General features: G+C 32.2%; 2 protein-coding genes across 5 annotated transcripts; both read left to right on the forward strand.

The window, feature by feature from the left end:
* Positions 1 to 241: 241 nt before the first annotated feature.
* On the forward strand, positions 242 to 5676 carry LOC108332004 (probable inactive purple acid phosphatase 28). 4 transcript variants are annotated; one of them, XM_017567084.2, is made up of 5 exons: positions 243 to 480; positions 561 to 708; positions 3701 to 4119; positions 5055 to 5088; positions 5176 to 5676. In XM_017567084.2, the coding sequence occupies exons 1-5, from the start codon at positions 304 to 306 to the stop codon at positions 5508 to 5510; spliced, it is 1113 nt and encodes a 370-aa protein (XP_017422573.1). In that variant the 5' UTR covers positions 243 to 303; the 3' UTR covers positions 5511 to 5676. The 4 variants fall into 4 exon arrangements, with proteins under 4 accessions (XP_052732063.1, XP_017422573.1, XP_017422571.1 ...); XM_017567082.2 differs by having other exon boundaries at positions 244 to 480; positions 5055 to 5676; XM_052876104.1 differs by lacking the exon at positions 243 to 480 and adding an exon at positions 1669 to 1869 and having other exon boundaries at positions 571 to 708; positions 3688 to 4119; positions 5055 to 5676.
* A 1344-nt stretch (positions 5677 to 7020) lies between these two features.
* On the forward strand, positions 7021 to 9831 carry LOC108331365 (protein At-4/1). Its single transcript, XM_017566016.2, has 8 exons — positions 7021 to 7245; positions 7348 to 7453; positions 7530 to 7585; positions 7695 to 7772; positions 7900 to 7973; positions 9029 to 9162; positions 9285 to 9380; positions 9502 to 9831. The coding sequence occupies exons 1-8, from the start codon at positions 7183 to 7185 to the stop codon at positions 9648 to 9650; spliced, it is 756 nt and encodes a 251-aa protein (XP_017421505.1). The 5' UTR covers positions 7021 to 7182; the 3' UTR covers positions 9651 to 9831.
* Positions 9832 to 10472: the final 641 nt, after the last annotated feature.

The following is a 10472-nucleotide window of genomic DNA, read 5'->3' on the forward strand; positions in this document are numbered from 1 at the left end:
GTATTATTTTTGAAATATATTTTTTATGAAACATGTATTTATAATCAATTATAGGTTACATTTTTCATAAAAGAAAATATAAGAATCAATTATTTTTATAACTACCTTACCATGGGAGGTGTGAGAAGAAAATATAGAGTTAAAGAAAACAGGTAGCTCATGCAACAATGTTTGGGCCTCAAACCCGACCCATACAAAGCCCAAGAAGAGAGGCCCATGATGGAGTTGACATGGGAACGAAGATGGTTGTTGCAGGCATCAACAGCCAATGAACTCTGGGTGAGAGAGAAGGGTTGAAAGGTAATGGATTCAGAAAACTGGAGACCCTCTCTGCTCTACCTCGCCTTCCTCCTCGCAATTCTTCACCTCACGCAAAACTTCCTATCACACTTCTTCCTTGGCAACGAAACGGTGCGCATCAAGAAGAACCCCAATCTTCCCCTCCGGTTCAGTTCTGACGGTACCTTCAAGATCCTCCAGGTTTATTTATCTCTTTCTCTTTGTGCGTATAAAACAGTGTAAAACCAGTGCGTTTAACTGTTCATCATGTTCCCGCGAAGGTGGCTGATATGCACTTTGGCAGTGGAAGCCTAACCCGTTGCAGGGATGTACTGCCTTCTGAGTTCGAGTTTTGTTCGGATCTTAACACCACTCGGTTTTTAAAGCGAATCATTCAGGCAGAGAATCCGGATTTTATTACCTTTACTGGTATTTCTATTATTTTATTTCTTTTTATATCCATGGGTAAAAGGGGGTTTTGAGAGCTTGGCATAAAGGGGAAAAGTGTTATTATGGTGAAATTGCACGTGATCAATTTTGGTGGTTTGTAGCGGTAATTTGGTGAGTGTTATATAGAAAATATCGGCATCCATGTTTGGATTTTGGGAGTTTTTAAAACTAGAAAGGAAATTCTGAGTAAGCAGAGGAGATATACTATTGCATTTGAGACACAATCTACGTGAATTTAGTAATTTTTTTATGGTATAGTAATCCTTAGCCTGATATGGTTATAATGCTAATGATTCTTTAAATACTTATTGGTAATACATACTAACTCACAATCCTTTATTTTTTACGTTATCTTACCATCCTTTATTTTCTAATTATCATTTCTAAGATCTCCCTTAATTAGAAAATCCACAACAGACTTTCTACACCCCGAGCTTTACTCTCAATCTTCTAGAATCTTCAAACTCGAAGTTGATTGTAAGGGAAACATATGTAACTTTATATTGTGTCTTCACATGAACTAGTTTCACATTTTTTTATAGGTTTTTTTCTTACACTTGACTCTAATTGTTTCATCCTTAACGTCGAGTTTCCAGTGCTTGTCCTCCACTCATTTTCTTCCTGTTGTCAGAATCACTCCGCAACACCTTTGTTTGTCTCGCGAGCCTCTTTGTCTCATTTTCTGACCTCATTTCACTGTTCCAATTTTCTTTGTTGATGGGACAAGTACTTAGATGCAACTTGAGAGTAACTTCTCTGAACTAGACTAACCATAATATGGTCTCACATATGGAAAACACTAGGGCTACAGTAGAAGTAGTTAAAAGATTTCCAGTGGCAGACTCATTAGAGAAACTCAACAAGAAACCTCATAGATAATGTGTGGTCTTTATTTTGAGAAGAAGCCTACATTCAACTTCTGCTTATGTTCGTGATCAGATTCTAGCCGGTGATCACATCTCTTCTATGGATGGTTTAATTACTAGACTCATCTGTGCACCTAACTGGTCAAAGGTGACAGTTAAACTGAAGTTATTGAAGCTTCTGCAATGGCAGTCCCTTATGAAAGAGGAGGAGGAGGAAGTCAGAACATATGAGGAGGACGTGGTGGTGGGAGTGGACATTCTAAATTCTCATACTGTAAGAGAATGAATAATGTTCCAGAAAATAGTCATTTCTTGCTTGACTTTCCAAACAAAGTTGCTCATGTGTCTAAATTTGGAAAATCAGAATCTAAAATCTTTTTATAATAAGTACCAAGAATTTTTGAGGTACAAGTTTGAGAAATCAATTAGTCAAGGTTAATCCTCTTCAATGCTAAGTGTGTCAACTGCATATATTTCTCAATCTGTGTGGAAGGTCATAATACATGGATTCTTGATTCAGGTGCTTCAAACCATATCTTTGTTAACCTTTCTTCATTTTCCTCCATTTCTTATCCAAGACAAAGTTTCTTACCCAATTTTTTTAATAAAAGATATATATGATCACCTCTGCATCTTTTTAATCATCTTGTTATTTTTTACTTTTCTCTCATCCTTTTGTCTTTCAAAGAAACTTTTGCAATGGAGACTTTCTCCAAACGGTAGTCATGCTATTTTTGAATCTTTCTTTCGCACATTTGAAGTGAACCTATCAACTAGTCTATGGTCATCAATTCCGAATCCTTTGAATCTTGGACTATGTATCCTTCTTAGTTGGTGACAAAGCATTCAAATTTTCAGGTTGGGTGTTCTTTCTCCACAACCTCCCAATCATTTTAAGAACCTAGCAAGCCCTGTATATGACAAAACTAATTATCACAATTCTTATTGGTAAGTTAGGGAATTGAAACAAGTGCAAGACATTGATTGCCATCTCTCACTTAGTATTTCTCTTAATTCCCATAACCCATGCTCTCCTACCACTTTGTTAGAAAATTATAGAGGGGACTTTGAGGAAATAGTGGAGAGTAGTTCATTTGCCTCAAACTACATGGATTGCTACTCTATTCATAATAGAATAACACTTTAACCATTACATGGCTTTTCTTTTAACAATCTAAATGGACACAATGTCAATGACCCTTTAAATGCTTATAGTATGTTTGGAGGAAGCTTCTACGTAAACACTTCTACAAGTAAAATATAAAATTAGTTTCTTTATAAACTAAAATTAGCTTAGACATGAATTACAACTCATATTTTGGAAAAGCTGAATTTAATCATATATAAGCTATTCTTAATTTATGAAAAAACTGATTTTATTTTTCTTTCTTATTTTTCTTTCCTGTAAAATGTTTAAGAAGCTTCTCCAAACATGCCCTTAATGGTTACATAAGAATAGTACCCCTAATACATATTAGCTTACAATCCTCATTTTCTTCCCGATCCTTTATTTTTTTATAAGGGAAGGGGATGTTCTTGACAAACCTTCCTCGTCAACGTGTTTGTTTGTTCTAAGAATTGTCATACTAGTAGTAAATCGTATTTCTTCACTGATATTCATAAAGATGTATCTGGCAGTATTTAAATACCTGGTTGAAAATAAATCCTTCCAGCTTTTCTCTGCATGAATGAAACATTACCATATCTTTTCTCTGCGTGGTTGAAATAAATTCATGAACTATTAATTATATATTTAAATAACTTATTTGAGTAAACTATAGATTATGTTTCATATTTTGTTTTGTTTAGTTTTCCACCAATATTGTGATTTAAACTTTATATATATATATATATATATATATATATATATATATATATATACACACACACACACACACACATATATACATGTTTTCGAATTGTGAAACAAAATTTGATTATGATTTCAATAAAACAGAGGATGTCACCATGAAACTTTTGTTGTCAGTTGCCATATGGTACTGAACAGTTTTTCTTTGTTCTTTTAATTTTTCAATATTTCCCATGGGTTTGTTTCGTTTCATGTTCTACTGCCTAATTAACATGAATTCAGTTCTTGCGATTAGGAGATAATATTTTCGGATCAAGTGCGCCTGATGCTGCAGAATCTCTGTTTAGAGCCTTTGGTCCTGTTATGGAATCAGGACTTCCTTGGGCAGCAGTTTTGGGAAACCATGACCAAGAATCAACGATGAATCGTGAAGAGTTAATGTCCTTAATTTCCCTTATGGATTATTCAGTTTCACAAATCAACCCATCAGATGATGATCCAACTAAAGGTGGCTTGATGACTAAAATTGACGGATTTGGGAATTATGACCTAAGAGTGTATGGTGCCCCAGGGTCCATGTTGGCAAACAGCACTGTTTTGAATCTTTTCTTTCTCGACAGTGGAGACAGGGCTGTTTATCAGGGAATTCGAACTTATGGATGGATCAAGGAGTCTCAACTTCACTGGCTTCGTCGTGTTTCTCAAGAATTCCAGGTAACAACAAAATCTGAATATTGTCGCCTGTTGCTAATCAAACTAATTTTGGTTATGATATTGAAGAGACTCAATATTACCTGTCTATACTTCAATTTTGACATGCTGCATATGATTGTCTTCGTTGACTTATTTTCTCAGTTATTTTCTGCATAAAAATAAAATGTTCATAATCTTTTCCTTTTCGTTCCTTGGCAGTGTTTCATACGTTTTCAGTTTCTCTACAACTATATTTTCTATGGGAAGTGTGAAAGAATTTTGTGGATTCTAGATACATGAGCTTTGTTAAGTAATATTTATTTAAATGCAGAGTAGAAAACTGGCTCAAGGGGAATAGAGCAAAGTGAATTTGGGTAAAGTATATTGATGCACTATTAGTTTTACATAAATCACTAGGTGGAAAAAACTGTCTGTCTTCCTTAGGAAAAGAATAGCGCAGGCATGTCAGATAAGGAGTCAATTTCTGCATTGAACACACAAAGGTCATAATTGCACAAAATCTGACTAAAGTGACTACATTTGTTTCTATGGTTGCACTCTTTTAGGAATGAAATGAACAACAGAGTTTTCAATAGCTAGCCATGTTTAACTAGAAATTGTAATAAATATCAGAAGAAATGAAAATATTAGGCAGGGCTGGCAGCAATGATCTCAATAAGATGAATATTTTTCTCTTCAAATATTCAAATTATTTAAATTACTGACAGTAATGAAAGTAATACATGTAATCGACCTCTTCAAATTAATCAACATGTAAGCTTGGGTTGAATGTTATGAGAAAATAATTTAGTTCTCTTGGCAGAACATTGTTTATTTTTCATGCAATAATGCAATCACGCACTTGTGTTATTCATAGGACACGGCCTTTCTATTCCCTTGAGGGAGGTTTCTCAGATGTAGACCCCATTAACATCTTGCTGGTCACACACTAACAGGGACAAAATGAGGATTCTCTTCATTCTACTGATGGTATTTCCACAATTAAACCCCCCGCACTTGCATTTTTCCATATCCCTATTCCAGAAATTCCGCAACTGTTCAACAAAGAGATTGTAGGCCAATTTCAGGAGGCTGTGGCGTGTTCAAGAGTGAATTCGGGGGTCTTGCAGACCTTTGTCTCCATGGGAGATGTGAAGGCTGTGTTCATAGGCCATGACCACACCAATGACTTTTGTGGAAACTTGGATGGCATATGGTTTTGTTACGGTGGTGGCTTTGGATACCATGGCTATGGGAAAGCAGGGTGGCCCAGAAGAGCCAGGATCATACAGGCTGAACTTGAGAAGGGAAAGAATTCCTGGATGGGCGTGCAGAGAATCTTGACTTGGAAACGCCTTGATGATGAGAAGCTGAGCAAGATTGATGATCAAATCCTATGGCAGGTTAGCTGACCATGCTATTATTACTTCGTTGTTCCACGCATACGATGCATATTATGTCATTTTGTTGTTCATGGTATTTTTAGTCGTAAAGCTGTATCTTTATTTCACTTTTCGTTCATTTGTAATAAAATATTTTAATGTTACATATTACTCTTAAATACCTGGTGATAGATCACACTATAACATCTCATTTCACTTTAAAATCCTCATCGTCATCTCAAAATGCTTGTACTTGAAAAAAATTGTAAATTTTTTTTTATCGGAAGAGAATCCTTTTATTTTAAGAGCAAGTTTCGCATATACGAATTTAATTAATATGAGGATGGAATCATATGTGTACCTATTCATATGTACTTGGACTTATAAATTAATTATTATAGACAAACCAGTTAGTAATTACTTATAACCTAATATTTTAACTATTATATAGAATAAATCTACATTAAGGAGACACTTTAATTCACTCAAGAGTTTTTCCCACTGTTTTCTTGTTCATCTATTAACTTGTGTATCTGTTATATACTTATACATCTAAGTCGAGTCCCAAAAACATCTAAATACATTACCTTTTTACCATGGGGTTTTAACATCTCACCAGTCTTATCATTTTGAGTTTCATCAGAAACCCATTAATATTATTTAATAATTTCGAGTTTCATGAAAATCTATTAATTAACATTTATTGTTGCGACACAAATTGTTATTTATAAATGATAACATGTTACTTCACAATTTGAACAAACTGTGTTGTACATCACTATGTATAATAAGTAACGCGACACCAAATAATATCTTAATCTCTTCCAAAGATTTTCAAATATTTTTCATCTCCATCAAAACTATTGATTTAAACAAATTGTTCACCAACACAATGTTTTCTATTCAAATTTTGGGTTTAAGAAACTTATGTAATTATTTATATTTAAAATATAATTTGAATATCTTATAAATCAATTATTACTTACAATTTAGTATTCTCTTACAAGAACATCATAGTACCTAATATGACCATATAATTAACCAAAAAAACAAAGACTATGAACGTTTATACAAAAACATCTTCATAGTAAGAAGACTCACTTTAACTCACATTTTCAATGGTTATAATTATTTTTTCGTTTATTAATCACTTTTTCACTTAGTAGTGTAAATGTCAAAGTATTATTTACAGGTGAACCTTCATTTCTTATTTGCGCATCCCTTATAAGTGCTCATTTCTCATTATTATCTATAGCTCAATTTATAGAAATGTGAGATTTCACCTCATTAATTACTCAATAAAAAATGTTCATTTTTTGGTAAGAATTTTTTTTTATCACAGTCATTACTAAATTTTAGATAAATTAAAAATTTAATGATTTGAAATCTTATAGCCAAACTTTGTTTATATTTTAAAACTATATATAAAGATATAGAACAGAGTAAAATTAATAAAACTTACACAGAATTTGTTCACTTAATGTGATAATAATTCATTAAGAGTTTATTTATAATTATTTTTTTACAGGAGCATCTAAAATTCAAGTGGCGTCTTATATTACATTGAAGTTTTTATTAAACAGACATAAGATGAGCATGAAAATTGGGCCAAGGCAGGCTTCTGAGATCTGGCCCAAAACCAATATCACTCGTTTAAAGTTAGAAAATAGATAATTTGAATTTGTTGAGGGAACAAACAAAAATGGCGGCAACCAGTGATGAAGAAATGGAGTCACTTCTCTCTGCGTTCGATCAGATCTACGAGGTTTTAGTAAAATCTGATATTATTATCCATTTCAGCATGAACGATTAATCCCTAAACATTTTATTTTTTGTTCGTTTTTCAATTTTGCGTTAATTTGTTCAGGATGCTAAGAGCAGCATTTCGGAGATGCAGTTGTTGCAATCCAACTACAACGCAGAGTTGAAGATGCGTGAATCACTCCAAGTCGCTTCCAATGCCCTCAAAAGCGGTTCGTAACTATAATACACATGAAAAATTTTCACGTTTAGTAATTTTTGTGCTGAATTTGTTTTGTAGCGTTGCAGAAAGTGACAGGTTGTCAAAACTGTACTCGGAGTCCTTGAAGAATCTAGCGGATCAGGTACTTCGATTACAGAATTTTTTTATGACCTAAGTTGTGATTGCAATTTATATATGGAATCATTTTCTGAAAACGTTTATTTAAAATCTAGTATGTTGTGACGCTATAGCTTGATTACCGTACAAATTGCCTGATTTTGAAAGAAGAATTGGAGAGAGTGAAAACTGAAGTTTCGCTTAAAGAAGACGTGAGTTGCTTCCCAGTTTTTTGTTTTTTCCTGCTGTGTGATTTGATTGTGAAAGAGAATGTTACCAACGCGGTTGTATGATATGTCATGGTTTTGAGAATTAGATCCGATTTTGTGTTTGGAGCAGGGACATAGGAAGGATACAGGATTGCTTAAGCGAGAATACGAACAACAAATTTCGTGTTTGGAAGCTCAAGTTAAGTGAGTATATATTGAAGATTCAGTAAAATTTGAGTGGTTAGCCATATTATATATATCCTTGAAGGATGAAAAATTACATATATGGAATCTATATTTACTTGTTGAAACGTTATTTGATATACTCATGCAATAAATAAATCACAATCATTAAATAAAGTATATGAAGTTTCAATTTTAATTTGTTTTACTTATCCATGTTCAATAGGTATTAATATTTTAGGATACTTCACCAACACACATAATGAATCAAAACATATAAACACTAATAGTTTTATTTATTCCCTTCAAATATAGATGATACCTCATTAACATGTGTTGATAAAATATTGAAACTTGAAATCATTTATATGAATAAAAAAACCTACAAGAACCACATAAGTAATTGATATAGAAATATATAAAAATTGTTTATTCATAAACTAAAGGGTAAAGTTGTTTTTCATGAATTATATTTAAAAAGTAACGAAATTGACAGTGTTATTCTTATATGTAAATAATAAAAAGTAATGTATGCCAATAATAATTTATAGTTTCTTATTTGGACAAAATCTGAAAAATACGATTTTGATTTAGATTCACACAATTGCAATTATATATTTATTATTTTTTATAATCTTTATGTATTTTATATATTTTTGGAAATAGTATATCATGTAGGCTTATTATATCCGTGCACAAATAAGTCAAACTACGTGTACATCGAATTTATCTAAATAAAATATGAATTACTTGATCTCCATCCAATTATTCTAATTTGCTGACGGTATAAATGAGTGCAAAATTTGACTTCAAATTGAGAAGTTGCAATTGGGAGTTGTAAGACGAACGAACATGGTTAATTGTTGAACCCAAATTATTCAGAGATTCACGACATCATTGATATGGGGATTAATTTAACTGAATAAATCCACATTTGGGGTCCTTCGTTATAATTTTCACTGTTCAGGGACCATATGAACTATCAAGCACTAATTTATTTATTCGAAAAAATGTGTCAATCACTGAACTGAAAGGTTTTTGTTCTGTTGATGTTCATTGGGGTGACCTTATATCAGGGAATCTCTACATGAAAAAGCAACATATGAAGCAACCATTAGCCAACTCCATGGAGATTTAGCTGCACATAAAAGTCATATGCAGGTTATAGCAATGAGATTGGACCAACTGCATGTTGAAGTGGAATCAAAATGTGAGGCACTTTGTTTACCAGTAAATGCATGGAGTTTCTTTGCCTCAAAGTTGAGGTATATCTATATGTGTGTCATGTGGGCTGAGATTTGTTTGTTTTGTTCATCATTAATCATCTGACAGATAACTCTGAGATTCAGGACTTGAAGGAATGTCTTGCCGTTGAGCAGGAAGAAAAAAATGAATTAAATAGAAAAATCCAAAATCTGGAAAAGGAATGTAAGGCTGATTTTATTCCCATGTCTCTATTCTGTTCAATAGCAGTTTATTGTTATATATTGAACATATTTTCGTCTTATATTGCCTAAAAATAAGTGGGAAGCTTTTCTGAACCCTGCAGTACTGATTTGTAAAGCAAAGCTGGTGGACCAGCAGCAGGAAATGACCGCAAATTGGCATGTGGAAACGCTTAAACAGAAAATCATGAAACTGAGAAAGGAAAACGAGGTCCTGAAAAGAAAGTTATCCCATTCAGAGGAGGGTAAGTAATGCAGGGAAACTGAATCTTACCAGCAACTTTGAGTTCACAAGGACAAGGTATCTGATACTAATTGGGTACTGTACTTTCTAAGTTACAAAGGTTTACTCTATCAGGGTTTCATAATATATAGGAAAAACCACAGAATTATTTTTTTGCTTTCTGATTTCAACTCAACCAGGTTAGTCTAGAGGTCAATACCATTTAAAATCGTACTTGTCAAGTTTCAACATAGTTAACCTAAAATTTGATCAATTTTAACATAATTACACTGTGAAAACTTAAAACTACCGATTAAGTTAACACAGTTTGTAACCGATTAATTTAAATGTTCAGTAATCATTAAATTTTTTAAACAAAAATTTATGTTTGAAAAAAGTTAAATTATATTTTAGAGAAACTTACAAAATAAATAAATTGGAATTGATTATTGAATTTGACAAGAAAATTGGAAAAAATTTATTGTGTTACAGCCAATATGATTTACCATACTTTCAGTTCTTGAAAATTCTTATCAAACGAAGTGCAAAGTTTTAATATTTTGCAAGAGTAGTCTAATTATTTGAAGTTTGAAGTTGAACATTGAATAAAAATTAATAAATTAAATAATATACAAAAAAGGACTCACAAATTAAATATTTTTAAATTTTAAATTGAAAGTACTGTTATCTTATAATAAACAACTTGTTGGTATAACAAAATGTTTTATCTTTTATTTTAATTAATTAATAATAAAATAGTTTTTCTTACTTTTTACATATAGGAAAAATAATATCATTAAAAATAATAAAATAAAAATATAATTATTAATAGAGGAAATATGAGAAGATAAC

The sequence above is a fragment of the Vigna angularis genome, chromosome 4, assembly GCF_016808095.1.
Source record: "Vigna angularis cultivar LongXiaoDou No.4 chromosome 4, ASM1680809v1, whole genome shotgun sequence".
Lineage (NCBI taxonomy): Eukaryota > Viridiplantae > Streptophyta > Magnoliopsida > Fabales > Fabaceae > Vigna > Vigna angularis.

What these genes read in the sequence shown, in the direction of transcription:
- LOC108332004 (XM_017567082.2), top strand. Translation starts at nt 304, where the DNA reads ATGGATTCAGAAAACTGGAGACCCTCTCTGCTCTACCTCGCCTTCCTC. An exon ending in GTACCTTCAAGATCCTCCAG is followed by an intron (nt 481 to 560) that starts GTTTATTTATCT and finishes GTTCCCGCGAAG; the next exon opens with GTGGCTGATATGCACTTTGG. An exon ending in GGATTTTATTACCTTTACTG is followed by an intron (nt 709 to 3,700) that starts GTATTTCTATTA and finishes TCTTGCGATTAG; the next exon opens with GAGATAATATTTTCGGATCA.
- LOC108331365 (XM_017566016.2), top strand. Translation starts at nt 7,183, where the DNA reads ATGGCGGCAACCAGTGATGAAGAAATGGAGTCACTTCTCTCTGCGTTC. An exon ending in CGTTCGATCAGATCTACGAG is followed by an intron (nt 7,246 to 7,347) that starts GTTTTAGTAAAA and finishes TAATTTGTTCAG; the next exon opens with GATGCTAAGAGCAGCATTTC. An exon ending in AAGTTTCGCTTAAAGAAGAC is followed by an intron (nt 7,773 to 7,899) that starts GTGAGTTGCTTC and finishes TGTTTGGAGCAG; the next exon opens with GGACATAGGAAGGATACAGG.